We start from the raw sequence: 25,559 nt of genomic DNA on the forward strand, positions 1-25,559 counted from the left end.
TTCAACTATCAGGTCTTGGTATCGGCAGTGATTCATGCACACTGCCTGCCGCTAATCCAGAAGTCTCTCAGCAGAAAGGAGGCTTCCAGGTTAGCAGCAGGAAGCGCTTGAGAATTGTTGCTGATACCGCAACGCAATGAAACAAGCCTTACTAGGGAAAGTACAGGGAAGTTTGAGAGGAAGGAAAGTTGCTGGCACAGGGGGAGGGAAGGGGTGAGAGAAACAAAAAATGCTTGAAAAGGGGGAGGGGAGGGAGACATGCATGATGAGGGTAGAGGGTGAAAAGTTGCATATGATAATGGAAGGGAAGAAGGGAGAGAGTTCATGAAGGAGGATACAGAGATTTGAACCAGGACATGGCAGGGGGAGTGAGAGATGGTGGACAGTAAAAAAGAAACAGAAATGTTGGCTATGGCAGTGGAAGGGAGGATGGGAGAGAATGCTGTATGGTAGAGGGATGCAAGGGAGGGAGATAGAGAGGTACTGGACATAGGGGTGAATGAGAGGCAGGGATAGATGCATAGGAGGGGGGGGGGAGACGGAATGGAGTGATGGAGAAATGTCTGGCAATGGGAGGGAAGAGAGTAGGAGAAATGTTGGACCATGGGGAGAATGCATGAGGAAAATGTCAGGCTAGGAGAGTGGGGGAGGGAAGGAAGAAGGTGTAATTGCTGGGCTATAAGGGTGGAGTAAGGAAGATGCTGAGAATGGTAGAATCCTGAGAGGGAGAAGAGAGTAGCAAGGAAATGGATGAGAGGATAGATATTACAGAGGGTAGAAATATGGTAATAGGGGTACATTGAAGCTTAAAGGGAATAGAGGGCTGAGGAAGGAATGAGATGGGGAGTAGGAGAGAAGATGGAAATTTGATAGGAAGCTGAAAAATGAAAAAGAGGAGAAGGGTAAGAAAGAGGAAGAAGAGCTAAAAAGACGTGGACAATATGTCAGATGCAGTTGTAGTGAGGGAATAGATGAGAGATCAGAAAAGAAATGGAATAGACGAGAGATCAGAAAAGAAATGGATAGCAGCTGCTTTAAAGAGAATTAGCAAATGACAGGGAAGCAGAAAAGAGAAACTGGAACTAACATGATGGCAAAATAAAACAACAAAGGTAGAAGATATTATTAGCAAAAATAGTGTTTAAATTTTGACAAATAAACTTGCAGCATTTGCTAATTTTGTGCGATAATTTTTATTTTTTTTATTTTTGTGCAGAATTTTGCCAGGAGAAGCTGTTTATTTTAGCCATAATTACTTTCTACAGGCAGAATATAAACTGTTTTAAGGGGGTTGATATTTTATTTTAATTTTAATGTACCTTAAATACTACTTTTATTGACGTACACTACCTAGAAGTCTGATTAGGTAGTATAAATTTTTTTAAAATAAACTTGAAACTTGATATCTGCTCTTAGCCTCTCGTCCACTATTGTTAAAGAAATCTCCAAAAGGTGCTGTTCTGCACTAATTTATTTTTTATTTTTTTAAAGAAATGACGCCTGCACAAAAAAAGTAATTTTTAAAAATAAGAATGTGAATTGCGAGTATGAGGCAAATTCATGTAAAAAGAGGTCAGCAGTCAGTTGCTTCCCGCTACAGAAGTGTGGATCCCGATCGTACTATGTGAACGGAATAGCATTAGCCCCGTGCCTCTGAGTAAATCCTTCTGAGCCGGTGGTCTTATACCTGTTGGTTGTGCGCATTTTGTTTATTTTTCATACCATGTGTGCTTTTTTTTTTTTTTTTTTAATCTCCATATAAGTCTGCATGATACATACATTAAAGGTGGTTCATAACTAGTACGGAAACCTTTGAATGGCTTAATGTTCCTCAAGTAAACCTAAAGTGTAATTCATTCTAAATGATCGTAAGTTTTCAAAGAGCAAAATAAGACTTGTATCTTACCCTCCTTTTGATTTGAGCAGTGAAACAAGTTCAGATGCACCGAGTTGGCACGGCCTCTGCTCAGTCGCAAGAGCTCACCTTCTGCTATCTGCAGCTTTGACTCTTTAGGCTGTGCAGGTCTTTTTATAAGAGAAGCGCAGGTTTCACTCCCCCACCTGCTTCTAAGCTGAGGGATCAACTGCAAGTTCTGCCTAGTGACCAACCTCTGTTTGATGTAATTACTGACACGGCAAATTGATACAGTCATATCTTGCACTTAACCACCAGACAATTAATTATTTCCTTGCGACAACCGAAAGGCGAGTCCACAGCTGAATATTTACTGATGCGGCTTCTCTTTCGTGTTCTTCTGTATTTGTGTCACCATGACTATTCAATGTAAAGCTAAATTTTAAAAAGTGTAAGCAATCCTATTGGTGAGAGCTTTTGCATTTCTTTTGAATTGAAAACATATCTCATTTAAGTTGCAGTTTTATATAGATATGAGGGGGTGCTGAAAAGTTCTCAGCCCAACCAAGAAGAGAACGATGTAGGTATGGTTCAATCAATGATCTGAAACAATGTAAAAAAAAAACAAAACATAGATTTCGTTTCTGCATCTTGGCACTTAACCACTCTTTTCATCTACAGTGGCAAAATAATGTTCAGATTTTAGGAAGTCGGTTGGGCTGAGAACTATTCAGCACCCCCTGCTATGTAATAAAAATGAGCCAAGTATAGGACAATCAAGCCATTGTGATGGCACTGTTGAGGTTGGCTCTTATTGGTGGAATGAGGCATTATGACATCACAATCTCAGCTCTGGTTACCAGACTGAAACTCTTCACACTACAAGATTTATTTTACTCTTTGAAAAGTTATCAGCCCAACCAAGAAGAGAATGATGTAGATATGGTTCAATCGATGATCTGAAATAGAAAATGACACGGGGAAAAATTGGTCCCTGTCTCCGACAGCTCATCCCCGTCCCGTCCCGTCCCCGTGAACTTGGTCCCTGAGCCCGCCCTTTCCCCGTGAGCTCAGTCCTCACATCCGCTCCATCCCCAAAAACCATCTGATCCCATCCACACAAGCCTCGAATAGTTTTATACTGAACTTATTTTATTAAAGTATAAAAAGAAACAATATTTTGTACAATTGTCATTTTATAAATCAAAGCTCAGGCTGCCGAACTAGAGGAAGAAATCTTCAGCCAGCAGGGCTTTGCTTATAAATGTTTATCAACACAACTAATATACTACTTTATCCTAAAACAATAAAAAGAAAAGAAATAGAATCTTTTTTTCTACCTTTGTTGTCTGGTTTCTGCTTTCCTCATCTTCTCGTCATTCTATTCCTTCCATCCACTGTCTGCCTTCTTTCTGCCTCTTCCATATGGCATCTGTTCTGTTACTGTGCCTCGCCCTTCCCTTTTACTGTGCCTCTCCCTTCCCTGTTACTGTGCCTCCCTGTACCTCCCCTCCCCCCATTAGTCTGGCACCCATCATCTTCCCTCTGCTCCCCCCACTGTCTGACATCTCTGTCTTCTTCCCTTCCATCTTTCCTTCCCTCCCCCAGGTGGTTTTTAGCATCTCTCTCCTCCTTTCCTCCCCTCAGATCTGGTATCTGTCTCCCCAATCCAGCATGTGCCCTTTTTTCTTTATCCCCTCCTTCCATCTAGTATGTGCTCCCCTCTCTCTCTCTCTCTCTCTCCTCCCCACTTCCCTTCAGGGTCTGTTCCATTCTCTCCCCTCCCCACTTTCCTTCAGCATCTTCTCCCCTCTCTCTCCTACCCATTTCCCTTCAGCGTCTGTTCCTCCATCCCTCCCCCCTCTCTCTCCACTTTCTTTCAGCGCCCTTCACACAGTCCAGCAGCCCCCTCCCTACCAATCGCCACAATTTAGGCATCTCCCTCCCTTCTCCTCATCTTCGCTGGCAATTTTAATTTTTCTGTCTCCGGGTGGCCTGATCCTTTTCTTAAGTTGCATGCGGCTGCACTGAAACTTTTCCTCTGGCGCAACTTCCTGTTTCTGGTTGCATCAGAGGAGAAGTTTCAGGCAGCCACACGCAACTTGTCTAAAGGCTCATGCTGCTCGGAGACAGAAAAATGAAAACGCCAGCGGAGGTGAGGGGAAGGAAGGGAGGGAGATGCCTGGACCGTGGCAATCAAGAGGAAGGAGGGAGGGAGCTTCTGAACCGCGCGATCGTGAGGGGTGACAAGTATTTTGTGCACGTTGCCTCACATAACTGTGGGGACAAGGCCATTCACTGCTCCACAGGACAGTGAATGGCCTTGTCCCCGTACCCGTGGCAACCAGGTTTATTTTCTCTGCTGCTACCCGCGAGTAACAGTCACCATGTCATTCTCTCATTTGAAACAATGCCAAAAAACATATAATTTTGTTTTTTGCAAATTGGTACTTAATGAAATAAAATAACACTCTTTTCAGCTATAGTAGCAAAATAACATTAAAGGCGAGTCCATAGCTGAATGTTTACTGATGCAGCTTCTCTTACCTATTCTTCTGTACTTGTGTCACCGTGACCATTCAATGCAAAGCTAATTTTTAAAAGTGTAAGAAATCCTATTGGTGACAGCTTTTAAATTTCTTTTGAATTGAAAACATCTTTCATTCACCCCCCCTCCTCCCCCTTTACAAAGCCATGCTAGCGGCTGCCACAGTAGTAACTGCCCCAAAGCCTATAGAGATTTAAAGGGCTTCGGGGCTTTTGCCATGCAGCAGCCTCTAGCACAGCTCATTGTAAAAAGGAGGGGGAGGGAGTTTAATTTGCGGTTGTATACAGATACGAGGGGGTGCAGAAAAGCTCTCAACCCAACCAAGAAGAGAATAACGTGGATATGGTTCAATCAGTGATCTGAAACAATGTCAAAAAACAATTTTGTTTCTGCAAATTTGCACTTAATGAAATAAAATAACACTCTTCTCAGCTACAGTGACAAAATAACATTCAGAATTTTGATTGGGCTGAGAACTATTCAGCATCCCCTGATAAGGTTACCATATTTGTGAAGATAAAAAAAGAGGACGCATGACCCCGCCCACACTCCACCCATTTCCTTAATCTCTCTTCCCATCCTTTTAGTGCTTCTCTCTCCCTTCCTCCAACCCTCCTCCCCCTTGGGTGCTTCTCTCTCTTGCCCTTCCTTCAACTGTCCTTCTCCTACAGGTGCTTCTCTCTCTCTCTGTGTCTCTCTCTCTCTCCTTCCAACCTCCTCTCCTGCTGTTTCTGTCTCTTCCTTCCCATACAGCACTATCCTACTCCATGCTCTTTTCTCCAGCACTCTCTCCTTTCCATAATTCTCTTCCCTTCCTCTCTCCATGCTGTTTCTCCAGCCTCCCTCCATGCTGTTTCTCCAGTCCCTTCCCCTTCCTCCTCCCACACATAGGATGTTTCAAATTTGGAAAAAGGTTGAAGTCTGGTGGACTCATGTCTGGACTGTAGGGAGCATGAGGTAACACCTCCCAGCCGTATTTGTGTAGTTTTTCATTGATGAATGGAGAACTCCATCTTCCCCACGGCCAAAAAAATTTCGATGAAAAAAATTTCAACGAGCTTAATCAAAAGTCAAACAAATTATGATTTTTGCTTATGATCATGAAAGCATCATCATTACAGACAAAGTTCCATGTGGAAGAAGTGTCACAGCAGTATATTATCATGATTTTTTGCAAAAAATGCGCAGAAAAATGCACAAAACCCAACCTTAGTTGCTCTTGGCTGGACCACTCATTCTTCACGACAATGCTTGCCTACACATAGGGAATGTCGTCATTGAAAAACTACGCCAAAACGGCTGGGAGGTGTTACCTCATGCTCCCTACAGTCCAGACATGAGTCCACCAGACTTCGACCTTTTTCCAAAGTTGAAACAACCTATGCGCTGACATAATTTTGCATCTCTGGAAGAGCTTTTTTCTGCCGGTACCCGAGCCATTCGGCAACTGAACAAAAACAGTGTCTTGAATGGAATAATGAAGCTTCCCGGACGTTGGGAATCGGTCATTGCAAAACATCGAGATTATATTGAAGGATTGTAAAGATATACTTGAAAAAAAAAAAACAAACATGTAAATTTAAAATAATAGTGTGCATTATTTATGAAATGACCCTCGTAGCAAAGACTCCCATGCTCTGGGAACAGTGAAGGCTATATCCACAGCATCCCCTGCTAGCTTTCCTCTGGTACCTGCAGACTGGGGAGCAGAAGCTGGGCCTTGGAACTAACCCTGGCCTCCCTCAAGGCAGTGTATAGCACTAGCCTAAGGAATTTAATTCATTTATGTTTGTTTTGCTTATAAAAACACCAACTTGGATCACATGAGGCCAGGAGCATGTTGGTGAATTCCCCAAATATGAAGGCTAATATAGCAGCAGAGTTTCTATGAGTACATGCAAGAATGGAAAAGAGAGTTTGGGGGGCTTTTTGAGTGATCTAAGAAAATACTTTTTTTTACAGAAAGGGTGGTAGATGCGTAGAACAGTCTCCCAGAATAAGTGGTGGAGAAAGAGACTGTGTCTGAATTCAAGAAGGCATAGGATAGGCACGTGGGATCCTTTAGAGAAAGGGAGAGATAATGGCTACTATGGATGGGCAGACTAGATGGGCCATTTGGCCCTTTATTTACCATCACATTTCTATGTTTCTATATGCACTTCCAAACTCTCTTCCAGTATGGACACAGAGCTTAACCCCATGCCATCATGTTTCTATGTTGTAAATTGGTTTTGAGGCTAGAACAGATCTATCCAGTCCCTACATACTGTGTTATTCCTTGCTCCAGAGTGGAGAGAAGAACATGCTATCTGTGGTCCAATGCAATATTCAGGAAAGAACCACAAGTAAACAGTCACATAGTGGTACCTCAGTTTACAAGTGCACCGGTTTGCGAGTGTTTTGCAAGACGAGCAAAACATTCTCAAAATCGACGCCTCAGAAACTGAGCGTGCCTTGATTTGCGAGCGGCGCCCCCTACGATCCGGCACCCTCCCCCCACGACCTGGCACTCTCCCCCGCCGCGATCCGGCACCCTCCCCTCGCAGTGATTGGGCACCCCCCCACCGCAATTGGGCACCCCCCCACCGCTTCTTACTGTCATCTGGGCCTGGGCACTGGCACCGGCATGTCCTGTGCATTGGTGCCGGTGCCCGAAGATCAGCCTCCTCTTCTTGCTGGGCCTTGAGCATCTGCGCATGCTCAAGGCCTGCGAGTTCACGTTCTCTCCGAGATTCTTCTCGGAGAGAACGTGAACTCGCAGGCCTTGAGCATGCGCAGATGCTCAAGGCCCAGTAAGAAGAGGAGGCCGATCTTTAGGCACCGGCACCAATGCACAAAGCAAGGCAAATCATAGGTTGCATACGTAGGAGTTTCGTCAGCCGTAAACCTGAAGTCATTATGCCACTGTATAGATCCATGGTGAGACCACACCTGGAGTACTGTGTGCAATTCTGGAGGCCGCATTACCGTAAGGATGTGCTGAGACTGGAGTCGGTCCAGAGAATGGCCACCCGGATGGTCTCGGGACTCAAAGATCTCCCATACGAGGAGCGGCTAAAGAAGTTACAGCTTTAAAACGAACTAAAAATTATCATAGAGATTGGTTATTCCAGAAAAAGGACAAAGAAGAGGAGATTAATGACACAACATTAACTTGTGTACTTTGATATTCCACACATGGCAATGCAATAGCCAATATCCTGAAGGACAACTGGAAAATCATGGAAACTAACTCTGTTTTTGAAGATGTGCAATTACGTATAGCCTTTTCCAGAGATAAAATTTAAAAGATATATTATCTCCCACCATATGTGACATTGACAAACCAGTTCAGCTCTTAGGTTTTTTCAAATGTGGACACTGCAATATTTGCAAGATCACAATTTCACAGAAAGAGTTCACTAATCCTTCAGATGGAAAAACCTATAAGACCTAACATTTTCTGACATGCACAACAGACCACATTATTTATGTGATCCTTTGGCCATGTAACAAATGGTATGTGGGCATGTCCACTAGACCGTTTAAGACAAGGTTGGGAGAACATAAGTCCAGTTTAAAATGTGGGAAACATAATGCTCCCTTAGTAGAACATTGTGCTCAGATGAAACATACTTTTTGGGATTTAAAATGCTTCTGCATCGATAAAGAGATGTGTAATATTAGAGGAGGAGACAGACAACGCAGATTACACCAAAGGGAATCCCAGTGGATTTTCAGATTAGACACGTTAAAAGCAAAAGGTTTAAATTCCAACATTGACTGGTGCTCATTCTTTTGAATTTTTTGTTTTGAATTTCGTATTATAAATCAAGATATTATTATTTTGACAAGTTTATTCTTAACAAGTACAATGATAAGAGCCTGACGCATGCGCACTAAACATTATGACATCACAGGTTATAGGATAAAACAGCGCATGTGTGGCGTCTGTAAATTGCCAGCGCCATTTTTTAGAGTGTTAACGGAAGCAGAGTTACACAGTGAATACCTTTTCATAGCGTTTAGAATGATTGTTTGGATGAACACAGTAATATATATTTAGTAACACTGTTTTATATGTTGTTTGTAGCTAAAAGTTTTATGACCCTTGAAGAAGCCTGTACTGCGGCGAAACGGGTTCCATAGGGCGTTTAGCCATTCAGCTACAAATTTTGGCCATAATTTACTCCTAAAAGATAAGTGCGGAAGTTTTATTTCACTTGATATTTATTGCATACAGCACTAAGAGTACATTTTGCACTATTGCCTTCTTGCACTTACATTATCTATAGCTCGATCAAAGAAACCATTCACCTGTAAATACTGTTTCAAAAACTGTTGTTGAACAATACAGGTCTCTGAGAGCTAAGTAGTGCACGTTAAGAAGGATTCACATAACGATCATTCGTATAAGACGTAATTATTATCTTGCCATCCTTTGCTTCTAAAATCCATTCAAATAACTTTAGTTTAAAACTGAGAGGTGCGACAACCATCAGATCAGGGGGACAAGAATCAAGCCAGCAATAGGTTTGTGCATATTTTTGAAACAATTTAGAAAAATCATGCCACTCTGGCTTATCAAAAGTGGACCAACACAAATTTGCATGAACCTCTTCTTCAATTAGATTAAAATTAAAATGAAAGCCATATTCAAAGAACAAGATGGGCAGGAGGATCTCAGAGATAATATCTTAGAACTGAGAAAGTTAGCTAAGTCTTCGGAGGATGGAAGATTGGGTCTTTTGTGTAACATTAAATGTATTATTGACTAATTGAAATAGCTTTTTAACATTAGAAGTTGTGGCACCAACTTTAGCTGTATAAGTTTTTCGTTTATTCCTCAACATTAATTTGTAATTTTTGACTTCATATTATTTTGTCCTCGACTACTTTTAATTTTATCCATTTTTTCTCCAGACGTCGTACTGAGCATTTCTTTACAGCCAGTTCATTATCATACCATTTTTTGGAGTCGTCTGATCTCCTTCTTATAATGTGTTTAGGAGCAATTTCATCCAGAATTGTGTTACATCCATTATTCCAAATGAGTGGAAAATCAGAAATATTATCATCTATTCTAGAAGTAAATCAGCATGTTTCCAAAATTCAATTGGATTAGATTTTCTAACTAAGATTTCTTGTTTTTGCTTTAACAAGTTTGGATTTAATTGTTTGGGCCTATTCTCAGTGGTGTACCTAGGGTATGTGGCACCCGGGGCCCATCATTTTTTGACACCCCTCCCCCCCAATGTAAAAAAATATTTTTTTGTAATAACCATGAAACGGAATAAATGGTCAGAATAGAAACAGGCAGTGAAAATTTTCTTTTATTGAACCTCATATATGTAACTATTATTCCAAACATAACATAACATAAATTATGTCTGAATTGTCATGACATTAGAAGTACATACGGTGTAGTTGCAAGTGATGCTTGGGACATTTCTGATTGTGTTAGTTCGGTTTTATGTGTTTTTTGAATAGAAGAGTTTTTATTTCTTTTTTGAAGGTTTTGTAGTCTGTGGTCGAGGTCAATAGGTTATAGAGTTGGGGGTCGAGTGTTGCAGCTCAAGTGGCTAGGAGGTTATCGTACAGTTTTTTCTTTTGACATTTTTGGTTGGAGAGTGTGTGAATGGTGTGTGGGTTCTCCTATGTCTGGTTGAGGTGGATTGAACTAGTCGATTGTTCCAATAGGTTGGGCTGTCTCCATTTATTGCTTTAAATAGTAGGCAGGAAAATTTGAAGTGTATTCTCGCTTGCATTGGGAGCCAATATGAGTCGTGGTATGCCTCTGTGACGTGGTCGAATTTCTTCAGTGAGTAGACCAGTCTTAGGGCTGTGTTTTGTATTGTTTGTAGTTGTTTTATCATGGCTGTAGAATCTTGACTGTTTTTCCTCCATTTTCTTTCTAGTTGTCTGCATTGTCTTTTTAGTAGGAGTAGTTCATTGCTCTGGGAGTTGGTAAGTATGAGAGAGAAAGATGAATGTCGGCAAACTTGTTGGAGACAAAAGACTTTTCACAAGGTACATAAAAAAGAGAGGAGGAATAAAAATAAGATTGGAAAGGTGGCAATTTGAACCAGTGGGGTAAGAGTTTAAAGAGTTAGGATTGGGACCAATAGCCCAAGCAGAGGAGAACAAACAAGAGAGAGAGTATGGAGAACAGAACGGAGATGGCTGAATGAAAAGACCAGTAAAGCCATCACATTGTTTCAGAACAACTGTGAAAAATATGATCTACTCTGGTATTTGCCAGCTACAAGGAACTTGGCTTGACATAGCATGGCTTATCTTAAGAACATGTGAGGAAAGTGGATACTGGGAGGGGTGAAAGAAAGAGGAAGATAGGTAAAAAAAAAAAAGGAGACATTAAAAAGTTTGGGTACCTCTATTCTAGGGATCCGATACTGTTAGTATATCCATTTTTAATGGCCTGGCATCTGAACACCAAAGTAAACTTATTTAGCTGAAGAAATTAGTTACCCCCCTCCCCCACCATTCCACACACATTAATTCTCTTCCATTTTTGTTCCCATTATAAAAAATACTGATAAGTTCTCAGAAAAAAATACATTAAAATAAGAAGTGAAAACAAAGGCCCCTACAGATGAGAACATAACATAAGAATAGCCTAACTGGGTCAGACCAATGGTCCATCATGCCCAGTAGCCCATTCTCATGGTAGCCAATCCAGGTCACTAGTACCTGGTCAAAACCCAAAGAGTAGCAACATTCCATGCCACCGATCCAGGGCAAGCAGACACTTCCCCCATGTCTTAATAACAGACTATGGACAATTTTCCTCCAGGAATTTGTCCAAACCTTTCTTAAAATCAGCAATGCTATCTGCTTTTACCATAATTTCTGGCCACTTCATTTTTAAGCTTAGATCTTTCCTTCCAGAGACCTTGCTACATGTCAAATACAGAAAGAACAAGGTAACTTCACAAGGACTTAGCTGTGCAGGAAATGTGAATCTCCTCATACACCCACCATATAGTGCAAAAAATGTGCAAAGGTCTGGTTTTTTCTTTCGATCACTACATAGCCTAATGCCACACAAGCAGTGCTGTTACAAACATATTCTGAAGGTCAATGCTAAGGTTAACAAAGTTTCCTTCCTTGGATCACAAGGAGATACTGACAAACCACTGGAAGAGATCCCAAAACAACTATCCAGGAACAACACCCAAAGACCCACTCAGTGTGTGAACCAGTTCAGTGGAGTGGACTAACTGAGGGGTGGAAATGGGCCCGGAGTTTGCTCAGCAGAATTTCCCAGACCACCTCTTCCTCTCAACACATTGACACGCTGCCACCACCACCACCACTAGGAACACCTCACTGGGTAGGCCAGCAATGCTTATAAACTTTATAAAACACATTATTATATTTTCTTATAAAGCACATATTTTAACGGAACTCTCTGACATCCTCAGCCTTTCCATTCACAAAAATAAAAGGAAGAAAAGTTCCCATTTCCTGCTGTCCCATGTCCCCGGCCTATACAATATTTTTCTTCTGCAGACCCTTCAAAAGTCTGACCAAATCCTCGTTTCACTTGCATTATAAAGTACTGAGGATGCCATCTCTCCCCATTCCCAGGTCCTAAAGTCTAAGACGTCAGAGGAGGGGTGGGACCGCGGCAGAGGGACGACAACTCAGGCCTATGGCAACCTGCAAGGATCGCCGAAGTACCCGCGATCCTTTCTGCAGGTTGCTTTCAGCAGGAATCGGGTAAAGGGAGGCGAAAGCCTTGGGGTCGGGCCATGAGAAGGGAAGTTCCTGGGCCATGACTCTAAGGCCGGGAGCCCCGGGTGCAAGCACTCTCATGGCTTGCACCCGGGGCAGACCGCCCCCCCCTTGGTACACCACTGCCTATTCTCGCTGATTGTTCGAGCCCTTCTTATCTCTATATCCTGCTTACATGTATTCTATGACTTTACATTGTGCCTATCTTCGCTGATTGTCCAGCTCCTGTTATTGTAAACCGCTTCGAACTACTATGGTTTTGGCGGTATATAAGAATACAATTATTATTATTATTTTAAAAGAAATAATGAATGAAGTGGTCTGACCAAGGGATTTGTGACCATCTTCCTCTGTATAGCTCAATTTTGGACAAAGAATCTGATTTAGTGATTGAGGTTACCAAGTCCAGGTGATGATGACCATCTTTATGGGTTTGAGAGGGCTGTAAAGAAGGAAAATCTAAAGAAGTTAGAAAAGTTCTAAAATCAGCCACATCTGAATTGGATTCTATTTCCAAGTGAAGCAAGTAGTGAGGAGTTATACGAGAATTATTAAAAATGAATTCATAAAAATTCTGTTTAACCTGAGCCCAAGATCCAGGAGGTCGATAAAACAGTATACAATTTAAGAAATCTACCAAATCTAAACGATTAAGAGTAGAAGAGATTATCTCTGAACCATTTGTTATCAGTGAATCTTGTACTGTGAAATTAAAACTCTCATGTAATATAATAGCAATTCCTCCCCCTCTCCTTTCCTTCCGACAGAGAGGAATAATTTTGTTTTGAGGGGGGAGTAAATCATTAATAATAGGATCTTCATCAGAAAGAAGCCAGGTTTCAGATAAGAAAACACATGCTAGATTCTGATCGATTATCCAATCCTTAATGAGTTCAGCTTTGCCTCTAATAGATCGGGCGTTAATGTATGCACAGTTAATTTTAATTGGTTCATTACATGTAGGAGAGTCTAAATTCTTAATAATTATTGGTTTCAGTGACCGCTTTCTCTTGGGAGAAATTTTGGGAGGTCTAAAAAAGGTAGTATGAACTCTGATTGGGTAAGTTGGAGGGTTCACCAAAGTAGGGGATTTTAAAACTAACTTGTGATTAAAACCAATCTTTTCTATGGCTGCTACTTCTAATGGTAATGTGTTTACATCCTTTAATCTACCTAAAAGCATTAATAAAATAACATTTAAAAATTGCATGTTGCTTTAAGAATAAAAAGTTATAAAATTAGAATCTGATTAAAGAATACTAAGAACTTAAAACATAGGTATAGTATTATTCAGCTTTAAAACAAACACAACTGAGTGCTTAGAATTGATAAGCTTAACAAACACTACTTAAAGCTTAACAAGATCCAAGATGGCGGATTAACTGTTTGGCTGAGTGCTCGCCTAAACTGGTTTCCTTTTTCTTAATTACCTGCAATATGCTGAAGCGGAGAGGGCGCAGTGCCGCTGGAGCCTCGTGGCGTTCGGGCCCGGTCGGTCTTGGCAATATAGATGAGCTCCTGCGCTGAATGCAGGACATCATGGGAGCGTCGGCACACCCGCTGGAGATGCGCCGGGGCGAGATGGAGGCGTTCTCCTTGGGCTTAGAAACCACCTGGAGCCCCGACGCTGGAGTGCCTCCCCCCTCCTCCCCAGATAGCCAGCTCCCCGCGGGTGGAGGAGCCATCGGAAGTCGATGAGGGACTCTCCCCGGAGGCTAATAGGAGCATAGAGAGGAGCTTGGAGTTGGAATCCCTGAATCCACAGGGTATTCCTTCAGAATCTGGGGACCTGCCGGCACCACGGCTTGTCTGTGAGCAGGAGAGCAGCAGCCAAGAGAGAACTCCAGTTGGTGAGAACATTGATTTTTCTTCTAAAAAAAAACTTTCCTTTACATTAAAGAAACCCCAAGAGGTAACTCTTGAAGCTATTTGGGACCTTGTGGCGGATTTAACTAAAACAATTAATCCTCAGCTCTTACAGTTAGAGCATAAAATTAATACTCAAGAAAATGAAATTAAGAATATAAAACTTGATCTACAAGACTAGAAAAATTCAACATTAAATTCTTCCCAAGAAATGAAAGTTTCCAAACGAATTACAGAAACACTGGTGAGCGATAATATCAAATTAAGGAGAAAATTGGAATCTTTAGAAAACTTTTCCCGCAATAACAACCTTAGATTAATTAACTTTCCCAGAGTTGCTTCAGCAACTCCAAGAGATATGCTGAAACGTTATATGACGGAGGTGTTGGATATTACTGAAGATCTGTTACCGCCATTCACCCAAGTGTATTATTTACCTATTAAAAGGGAAGAAAAGCTAAAGGACGATGATCAACAATTGCTTAATATTTCTACAATACTGGAACTTTCAGACAGGGAAGTCGCAAAGCTGGCATCCCTTCTTCTTACAGTTGCCTTAGCACCGGATAAGAATTGGCTATTAAGACTTTTATTTAAAAATAGACAGAAAGAATTTTTAGGGTATAAAATACAAATGTATCCAGATCTGTCACGAGAAACACAAAAACGTCGTCGTGAATTTCTGTTGTTAAAGCCAGGTGTTATAGCTCTTGGGGGCGACTTGCGGTAGCGGTTTAACGCGCGGAATACCGCGTGTTAAACCGCCTACTGTGCTGGTACCTAACGCCTCCATTGACGAGGCATTAGGATTTTAGGCTGCCGCGGGGGTTACATAGAAACATAGAAATGATGGCAGAAAAGGGCCACGGCCCATCTAGTCTGCCCACACCAAGACCCACCCCCTATCTACCTCCCTGAAGAGATCTGACATGCCAATCCCATCTTTTCTTAAAATCTGGCACGCTGCTGGCCTCAATTACCTGTTAGAAACATAGAAAAAAGCAGCATAAAAGGGCTATAGCCCACTAAGTCTGCCCATTCCAAGTATCCCCTCCCCTGAATTTACTCCCTTAAAGATCCCACGTGAGTATCCCATTTTCTCTTAAAATCCGTCACGCTGCTGGCCTTTATCACCTGGAGTGGGAGTCTGTTTCGGTGAAGAAGTACTTCCTGGAGTCGCCATGAAACTTCCCTCCCCTAATCTTCAGCGGATGTCCTCTGGTGGTCGAGGGTCCCATGAGCCAGAAGATATCATCTTCTGACTCGATGCATCCCGTGATGTACTTATATGTTTCAATCATATCTCCCCGTTCTCTTCTTTCCTCAAGTGAGTACAGCCGCAATTTTTTAAATCTTTCTTCATACGTGAGATCCTTGAGCCCCAAGACCATCCTGGTGGCCGTTCGCTGAACCGACTCGATCCTCAGCACGTCCTTTCGGTAGTGTGGTCTCCAAAACTGAACACAGTACTCCAAGTGAGGCCTCACCATGGCTCTGTACAACGGCATCATAACTTCAGGTCTCCTGCTGATGAAACCTCTGCGGATACACCCCATCATTTGTCTTGCCCTGGAGGAAGCCTTCTCCACTTGATTGGCAACCTTCATGTCTGTTGTGGTAGACTATTCCAGCGATCAACCACCCTTTCGGTGAAGAAGTATTTTCTGGTATCGCCATGAAATTTCTCACCATTGATTTTCCATGGATGCCCTCTAGTCGCCGTGGGTCCTTTAAGAAAAAAGAGATGAAATGTCTGACATACTAATCCCCATAGCGCGCCTTGATAAAAGGAGCCCTTACTTTCTTCGTCACCCATTTAAATGTTTGATAGTTTACCAAATGCAAAAATATGCTTTCTTTGATCCTAGCCAACTGACAACCTTCTTGTCAGCTGCTCGACTGAAAATAGGAGGAGGAATATGAAGTACTCTTAGATTGCTTAATCTCCTGTCTCAGCCAATATAATTGTTAATTTTTTATTTCGATTTCTGTTAAATTCTCGCTGATTCTACATCTTGGACCCATATTGAGGACTTGAATTATGGTTAAGATAAATTGGGTTACTAGATTATAATTTGTATTATACTTTATTTCCTTTTTAACCTTACCTTTCTGTACAAGTGGATACTTGAAAAATGATATATAAATAAAAAAACGACAACAACAAAGCTTAACAAACACTAATTAACAAAGCCACATTTCCTCACTCAAAGCATTCAAGACATGGGAACAATTTAAAAAGACATATCATGGGTGGTTTGATTGGCTTACTCCTTTATCATTCAGACTATTGGTTCAGGCATTAATTTTATCTATTTTAGACTATTGTAACATCATCTATTTAGAAGCACCCAAAAAATTATAAGGAAATTAAGGATAATTCAGAATACAGCTGTTCGATTGATTTTTGGTTTAAAAAAGAACGACCATATTAGTCCATATTATCATTTACTTCATTGGCTGCCTTTGGAGGCAAGAGTATTATTCTAATTTTCCTGCATCTGCTTTAAGCTGATATCGGGATTGTCTCCAGCTTACCTTTTTCCTCATTTTGTGTTGCATAGACCATCAAGAGAAACTAGAAACTTCTACTTATTTGCTTATCCAAAAATTAATGGGTGTAGATATAAGACCTTCTTAGATAGGACCCTAGTATTTCAAACTGGTAGGCAAGAATCTTGGCTAGGTAAATGTATTCAGCAAGCTATGTTATCCTATTGCAGTTTTCGGAAATTAATTAAGACCACTTTGTTCGATAGGTGGTTTTTTTTTTTTAATCTTTATTGATTTTCAAACTTTGACAGTGCAATACAATTAATTGAACATAAAATACTGCATAAAATGCACTATTAACTACAGAAGTAATACATAAAACAATCATTTTCTCCCACCCTCCTCCTAATTATTAATACAATAAGACATATGATATGATTACAATATTATAATTAAGTAATTTTAATCCTCAAAATACATTTCCCTCCCACCCTGGATGTGTAAGGAAATCTAAGAAAAAGGAGAGATACATGATCCTTATTGCGAGGTAGTCAATGGGCTCCACACTTTATTAAATGAACTACTAAACCCCATACATTACGCATTCATTCTCTCATATTTATATGTGGTACACACATTTACCCACCAAAAGGTGTAATTTATTCTGTCGTGGCTCTTCCAGTTATGTGTGACCGTTTGGATAGCTATTCCTCTCATGATCAAGAAAAGACAGCTTTTATATTTATCCAAAGTAGGCTTAACGTATAGTAACATACCACAAATTATGGCTTCATAAGTTAAGGGAATAGATGACTCAAGAATAAGATTTATTTGTCCCAAAATTGACCTCCAGAAATTAAGTATCAATGGACAAAAATATAGCAGATGATCCAGAGTCCCTATATTAATATGACAATGCCAGCATCTATTAGACTTAGGTCAAGTTTTTGTAAACGAACTGGGGTCCAAAAAGTCCTTTGTAATAAAAATAACCATGTTTGTCTCATAGAAGCTGACGCTGTACATTTCAACCTCAAGTCCAAATTCGTAGCCAACAAGATACAGAAATATACTGTTTTATCTCGATGCTCCAAATGTCTCTAAGACTATTTTTTGGCTTTTTATTTAAAAAATTCAGAAATTAATTTGTACCACTGGGCGGCCTGATGTCCTACTAAATCTGTCTGGTAGCAAAGAATCTGCAAGTTATAATAACTTCAATTCAGGGAACCCACTCTGAATAGCCTGCTTCAACTGCAACCACCTATAATGTTGAGACTTTAACATAAAAAATGATTGTTGCAGCCGTGAAAAATCAAGCAGTTTCCCATTAGATAAAACATCATCCAATGTCCGAATACCTGCCTGCATCCAATCTTGGAGTTTAACCATAAGGACTGAAAAGTAGATTTCATTATAGGAATATCTGTTAATTTATCAATAAATTTAATTGTTTTCCATGTGTCCAATATTATAATGTTGTCCTTAGTATATCTGTTCTTGAAATACCTAGGTAACGAATCTGTACAAAAGACCCCATCACAATCCCACCCCCAAATCTGATCTCGTAAACTGTTAACCACTAATCTCCAACTATGAAAGTTCCATTCAATTTGTAGAATCTTTCTAATTCATTGTAAATCGCATAGAACTTCACGGTCCTGCGGTATATAAACTGTTATTATTATTAGTCTGATACTTAATACATGAGATAGTCTCATAGGGGACATAATTTTCTATTATAGGTATAGCCAATCTGGGAGATGCTCCATGAGCTTGGGGAGGATCCAATACATTCCCTGACACATTATATAGGCCTGATGATACCTATAAAAGTTGGGAAAATTTATGCCACCCTCCACAATCGGCTTTTGTAAAGATACTAAAGCAATTCTACCCAGCCAAATAAATTTAGTAAGAATACCATTCAGTTTCTTGTACAAGGACCCATGAAAATACACTGGCAACATTCCCATTTGGTAGCAAACTACAGGCAAAATCATCATTTTTACTGTCTGAATTCTCCCCCACCGAACCCTGCGGCACTCCACTCGTGATGCTTTTCTAGTCCGAGTATTGTCCATTTACCCCCACTATCTGTTTCCTATCTGCCAGCCAGTTTTTAATCCATGTGAGTATTTCACCCTCAATTCCATGGCTTGCAATTTGTCGAACACCTTCTGAAAATCCAGATATACAATGTCGATCGGGTCACCCTTGTCTATCTGCATGTTTACTCCCTTGAAGAAGTGCAGCAAGTTCATCAAGCAAGATCTTCCTTTGCTGAAGCCGTGCTGGCTGGTCCTCATCAGATCGTGTCCATCATGGTGATCAATGATACGGTCCTTTATCAGTGCCTCTACCATCTTTCCCGGTACTGAGATCAGACTCACCGGTCTGTAGTTTCCCGGATCTCTCCTCGAACCTTTCTTGAAGATCGGCTTAACATTTGCCACTTTCCAGTCTTCCAGAATCCTTCCCAATTTGATCAACAGATTGGATATTAGTAGAAGCACTTCAGCTATAGCCCCTTTCAGTTCCTTGCTTACCCTCAAATGGATGCCAACTGGTCCCGGGAATTTATCATTTTTAAGCCTATCAATCTGCATGCATACCTCTTCTAGACTGACCGTCAACCCTGTCAGTTTCCCGTCTTCATTTCCTGCGTATAGCCTGTCGGCTTCCGGAATGTTGTGTATATTCTCTTTGGTAAATACAGATGCAAAAAATGTGGTCAGCTATGGCTTTGTCCTCCTTTGGCACTCCCTTTATTCCATGGTCATTCAACGGCCCCACCGCTTCCTTTGTGGGTCGTTTCCCCTTAATATATTCAAAGAACGGCTTGAAGTTTTTTGCCTCCTTGGCTATTTTTTCCTCATAGTCTCCTTTGGCCCCTCTTACTGCCTTATGGGACCTGCTTTGATGTTGTTTGTGCTTTTTCCAGTTTTTGACCTTTTTCATTCCTTAAACGAAGTCTTCTTGTCTCTGATCACTTCCTTGTTCTTTTTCCTCTTGGATCCCTTGTTGATACGTGGTATATATAGATTTTGCACCTCAGTGACTGTGTCCTTAAAAAGGGACCATGCTTGTTCTAGCGTTTTTACAGTGCCTATCCTCTTCTTAATCTTCTTCCCCACCATGAGTCTCATCCCTTCGTAATTCCCTTTTCGGAAGTTCAGTGCCATGGCCGCCGTTCTGGATCAATGTTTTACCCCTGTGACAGGTTGAAGCGGATCATATTGTGATCACTGCTTCCCAGCGTCCCTGCTACTTCTACACCTTGCATCGGTCCTCGTAGTCCATTTAGAATTAAGTCCAGAATTGCATTTCCTCTTGTATTTTCCTTGACAAGTTGTTCCAGGAACTTGGTCTCTCTACCGCAGCCGGAGGTGCCTAGGTTCCATTCTATCCCCGGATAATTGAAGTCATCCATGATAACTGCATTGCCTCCCTTGCAGTTGCGTTTAATCTCATCCGTCATTTCTCCATCAATTTCTTCGGACTGCCCTGGGGGTCAGTAGTAGATGCTGATCTTCATTTCCGTTCCATTTGTTCCTGGAATTTTGACCCATAGAGACTCTACCTTATGTTTCATTTACGGCATGTTCTCTCCGGTACACTCAATTGCCTCTTTGATGTATAGGGCAATACCCTCACCTTTTTGACTCACTCTGTCTCTGCGGTATAGCTTGTATCCCTGTAGCACAGTGTCCCAGACGTTTTCCTCATTCCACAATGAAAGGAATTTCTTTCTATGCGTCAAGACACTATCAATTTGGGAGCAACGTTTCTTTTAGCATACCCCTGCAAATGCTTGGTTAGGCATTTAGGAGTTAAATACACATTTTTCTCTCCAAATCATCTGAAGGAAATCTTGGGTGTTAAGAAGATCATTAAGGACTGAGGGATAATAGAAGTAAAGCCGGTGCTTAGATACATTAAGCCTATTTGTTAAATAAATTCCTCTTTAATTTTCTCTCATAAATTATTGTTTGACCATCCCCCCATTATAAGGGGATAAAGAAAGTATATTTGTAAGAATGAATTTGTATTACTTTTGGATTGTTTTTCCTCCCTGTGTTTATTGAAGCAAGATATATTCTTGTAAATTTTGTATAATTAGAAATAAATAAAATAAAATTTTTTTAAAAAACACTTCGGCCCAGCAGCTACCAGCTTACTGCCTGCGTCAGCGCTCTGATGTCACTTCCCAGATGCAGATGTGCGGTAATAAGTTGGTGAGTGCTGGCGCCGAAGTTTAAAAGGTACATGGGAAGAAAGGGCGCATGCACGGCAGGTACAGGGGAAGGAGTGGGAAGGGGAGATGGAGAGGAGGAGGGTTGTCTGGTACCTAGAGGAAGATGGCACTGGGGGTGGACCGCCCTCCCCCCCTTACTACACCACTAGCTGTACATATTAAATGCAGGGGTACAGCACTGCGTACACCTTTCAGTGCTACAGAAATGATAAATAGTAGTAGGGCACCTGCAAAGTGTTTGCTTTTTCAAACTGCCCTATTTACCCAGATTATTCTGAGAGGGGTAGTTTAGGGGTTTTGAGGGGCTCCTTTTACTAAGCCGTGCTAGCAGGATTAACGCGCGCGACTTTTCATCACGCGCTAACCCTGCGCTGGCCAAAAACTACCACCTGCTCAAGAGGAAGGGGCAGCGGCAAGTGCGTCAGGCGGTTTAGCGCGCGCTATTAGGCGCGTTAAACCGCTAGCGCGCCTTTGTAAAAGGAGCACCCCATTGTGCCTGAAGATTAACTGCCTAGGTTTGCCTAGGGTGCCTAAAGTCTAGAGAGACAGCCGCCTCACCGACTCTCGTACCCTGGCTGCTCCGAACCCCCCTCCCCCCCCGAAGAACCCAGAAAAACCGGGTGCCACGCGCGGGACGTGACCCCGCCCCCTCCGCCGCTCGCTCGCTCTAGAACGTGGCATTGTTTACCACGTGACCGAGGCTGGTGCGTACGCGACGGAGCTGGGTGTGAAGATGGCGGACGAGGAGGCCGAGCAGGAGGGCTGCGGAGGCGAGGCGGACGCGCTCTCCGAGGCGCCGCACTTGAGCGCGCGGCTGCAGGAGCTGGAGAGCCGGCTGAGGGAGAGCGGGGAGCCCGGCGTGCAGGCGGCGACCGACTACTGCCAGCGCTTCTGCCAGGTGAGGACGCGGCGCCGGCCCCCCCTTCTCCTCCTCCTCCACCACCCCCGGCCCTTTGTGTGAGGGGAGCAGCGGCCGGGACTCGTCGTCTGGAGGCCGGGCCTGCTCGGAACGTTGGTGGTTGAGGAGGGGGTGGTGCCGCCGCCGCCGCCGTCGCGCGCATCGCTACAGGTCGCTCGTGCGCCCTCGCCGTCTGTCTCTTTGGGGGCTTAGGAGGCGGCTGCAAGAGCCGCCTTGTTGTTATTGCTCAGGGGGGTTGCATGGACTCCGGCTTTTTCTCCGGGATGCCCTTCGCCGCTCTCCCTGCTGCTCCCCCCCCCTCCTCTCCCTGCTCCGACGGTAACCTCGCCGAGGTGCGCTCCAATGTTTTCATCGCCTTTCATTTGCTTAAGCAGAGATTACGGAGCCCGTCCCCGCCCATTTTTCTCCCCCCCCCCTTTTTTTTTTTCTCCCCCCCCCCTTTTTTTTTTCTCCTTCCCTTCCCGCTTGGTGCGAGCTTGTGTGATTGTGCGCGGAGATTCCGTGCTCGGAGAATGGCCTTGCGTGGCTCGGTTTTAATCCCCCGGTTGTGTTTGGATGTGGTGGTGGTGATGGTGGTGGGTTCTGTAGGGCCGGGAGCGCCCTAAAGTCCTTTGTTGCCTGTGGTCCAAGAAAGCAGATTCCCGTGTCCTTGTGATTACCCTGCAGGTCGTGTACTCCCCCCCCCCCCCAGATGAGTTTAGGAATTGCGTTTGGTTTAACTTTGTTTACTTTTGTCGCTGTTGTAGACTTTAGAGTGGGAAAATCTGCAGTTTGAAATTTCTTATCGTTTGAGAGAGATTCTATTTTGTGCGTCCTCTGATGCCTAAAATATTTGACTGATGTACTTAAATAATGCACAGGTGCTCCAAGGTTTGATGCTCCACGTGTTCTTCAAAAATTGCATTCTTATGAAGTTATTGCCTTAGTGTAAATGACATAACAACCGAAGAGTTGCCATACTGGTACAGACAAGGTCCATCAAGCCCGGTGTCCAATTTCCAATCCAAGTCATAAGTAAATGGCAAGATCCCGAAGAGTAAAACAGATTGTATGCTGCTTATCCTGAGAATAAGCAACGCTGTTCATCTTTACAATGGCTTATGGTCTTTTGTTTTAGGAAATTAGCCAAACCATTTTTAAACCCTGCTAATTTAACTGCTTTCACCACATTCTCTGGCAATGAATTGGAGTTTAATTACTATACATGTTGAGTAAAGAAACATTTTGTTCAGTTTATTTTAAAATCTACTACTTGAGTTTGTGTTGTTTGTTGATTTATTTTTTTCCCTATATGGTTTTATTGATATTTATATTTTTTACTGGTAAAGGAACTCTTGGAATTGAGCTTACTCAGGAATTGTTTTTAATCAGACAGGAAAAGGTTCCTTCGTGTACCTACTGCAGTGAACATGAGTAGATATTTAATTTCTTGATAAACTGCTTTGTTTCAGTCTCTTTGTATGTTTCCTAATAGTTAAAATTTTGTGACATATCACAATTTATATTTTTAGGTAATAACAAAGTTCAATAAGATCTTAGAATTTTGTAAAAATTTAATCTCTGTGGTTAATAAGTTCTTCACATGTTTCTTATAGCTTGAAAAAAAAAATATTCAGGATGAGTGTAAATTGGTAATTTCTGGGCACAGTTGTGACATTGAATATATTGTTATCTTTTGAATCTGAATTATATTTCATACATTTTTTTCAAAGTAGCTCAAGCAAAGCAAGGCGATTTACATTCAAGAACACAAACGCCCTCTTCTATTAAACTGTGCTAGCAGTTTTTAGCGCGGTGAACCGTGCTAAATGGCTCGCGCTGCTCCCGACGTTCATAGAATTCCTATGAGCGGGAGCAGCGCGGGCCATTCAGCGCTGCTCTCTGTGCTAAAAACTGCTAGCGTAGTTTAATAGAAGAGGGGGAAAGTATTTCTCTGTCCTAGGGAATGACACTGGGACAAATTTGTCCTTTTCCCCATGGGATCTATCTCCATCCCTATTCTGTTCCTGTCTCATCCCTGCAAGCTCTGTCCTCATCTGAACAAGCCACAAACACTTAAGATTTTTAAATGTTTAAGGCTTGTGCAGATGAGGACAGAGCTTGCAGGGATGGATGGGGGACAGAACTTGCTGGGATGGAGATAGATTCTGCGGGGACAAATGTGACCCCAGAAGGCAGGGTTAAATGATTTGCCAAAGATCACGAGAAACAGCAGCCGGATTTGAACTTGGCTTCCCTGGCTGCAACCCAGTGCTCTAACCAGTAGATTAATCTTCAGGTCTTTTTGGTATCATACTATATGGCTTCTTATATGCTGCAAATTTCAGCTAGGAATCATTGCGGTTTACAAAAGAGTTGCAGAATCTATTGAGGCCACAGTGAGGTTCTTAAGACTTAAAAGGGTGCGTCTCAAGTAAGTTACAAGGAGAAAAGAGATGTCTTCAGCATCTTTCTGAAGTTGTAGTAAGAGGGGAGCTGGCACAAACTCCATGGTAGGCTATTCCAAACTTTAGGGTCCTGGATTTCAAAGGTAGACTTAAATAGCTTTTTCCATTGAACTTGTTGGGGCGAAGGGAAGACCAATTTGAGGCACTATGGTGGTCTTGAGGTATGAGAAGTGTGTAACCTTAATTCTTATATAATGGCATCACTGAAAGGGAAAGAAATTGCAACTGCTTCAAAATACAGCAGCTAGACTAATTTTCCAGGTAGGCAAATTCGAGAAGGCCAGATACTACTGGAAGAGTTACACTGGGTGCCAATGAAAGAGTTCAATTTGATTGCTTGCATGGTATACATTACAAGCCAATGTATCTCCGGAGAGAACTCTATCAGAATTAAGGTTACATGCTCTTCTCATACCTTAAGACCTCCACAGTGCCTCTTCCATATCTAGATTACTTTAATTTCTGATATTAGCCCGTTACAGTTCTCTCCATACATTGCCTTGTAATGTAGACCAGTGTTCTTCAACTGCTGGTCCGTATAAATTTCCTGCCAGTCCGCAGGGCCAGCACATGCATCGGGCCTCAAACAGTGCTCTTCAGCCGCCGGTTCACGGTGTGATCGATGCGACGTTGTCTTCGTGCTGACTCCCTCTTCCTCAATGCTGCAGTGCACAAAGTCATGGGCAGAGGTTCCTACGCGCGTCCTGCGCTTGAACTGGAAGTCTTCTCTCTGACGTCTAGCTGATGTATTTTGAAGCAGTTGCAATTTCTTTTCCTTTCGGTGATTCTATTGTATAAGAAATTACAGTAATCTAGATATGGAAGCAGAACAGCCTGCACAATTATTCTAAAGCTGGTCTGGTTTAGGGTGAATCTTATCACTCTTAATTGTCTAGCCTACAAAAAAATGTTTTGACCAGGGAATCAATCTGGTCTCTGAAAATCAGGCAAGAGTCCAGAACAGTACTTAGTTTTTAGATGTTTTGTCAGGCATCTCGGATGTGTGCGACGTTGATGTGATGATGTCACGTGCATTCACAAAGGCCCTCCCAATGGGGGGTCCCGGCAGGGAAGACACACGGAGAAGAGGAAAGGCACTGATGCCGGTTTATTACCTATAGGCAGTAAGCCAGTGCCTCTCCTCCTCTCCAGCATCTCGCAGAACACCTGAAATTTCAGGAGGCACACTAGTGTGCCGTGACACACAATTTGCGATACACTGATTTATATTCAAGTACCGGGGCAGAAGCAACCTCTCCTTCCTTTACTGGTGTCCTTTCTGCTGGCTCTGTAGCAAAACAGCCAGTCAGTCCGGACCCACAAAAGTCCCTCCTTGAGGGCCGCAATCCAGTCGGGTTTTCAGGATTTCCCCAATGAATATGCATGATATCTATGTGCATGCACTGCTTTCAATGCATATTCATTGGAGAAATCCT

At 42.3% G+C, this 25,559-nt stretch overlaps 1 protein-coding gene across 3 annotated transcripts in view; it reads left to right on the forward strand.

Annotated features, from left to right (window-relative positions):
• The first annotated feature begins 21,439 nt into the window (after window positions 1-21,439).
• ZNF292 (zinc finger protein 292) overlaps window positions 21,440-25,559 on the forward strand; it is a 191,282-nt gene continuing 187,162 nt past the window's right edge. Inside the window, exon 1 of one of the 3 annotated variants that reach the window (XM_033937210.1) lies at window positions 21,440-21,655. In XM_033937210.1, the coding sequence (XP_033793101.1) occupies window positions 21,491-21,655 (165 nt within the window). In that variant the 5' untranslated portion in view covers window positions 21,440-21,490. Of the gene's footprint in view, window positions 21,656-22,230; window positions 22,252-22,326; window positions 22,343-25,559 lie in introns of those variants that run through there. The other 2 variants (XM_033937211.1, XM_033937212.1) reach the window with 2 other exon arrangements.

This window comes from Geotrypetes seraphini, chromosome 3 (genome assembly GCF_902459505.1).
Source record: "Geotrypetes seraphini chromosome 3, aGeoSer1.1, whole genome shotgun sequence".
Taxonomy (NCBI): domain Eukaryota; kingdom Metazoa; phylum Chordata; class Amphibia; order Gymnophiona; family Dermophiidae; genus Geotrypetes; species Geotrypetes seraphini.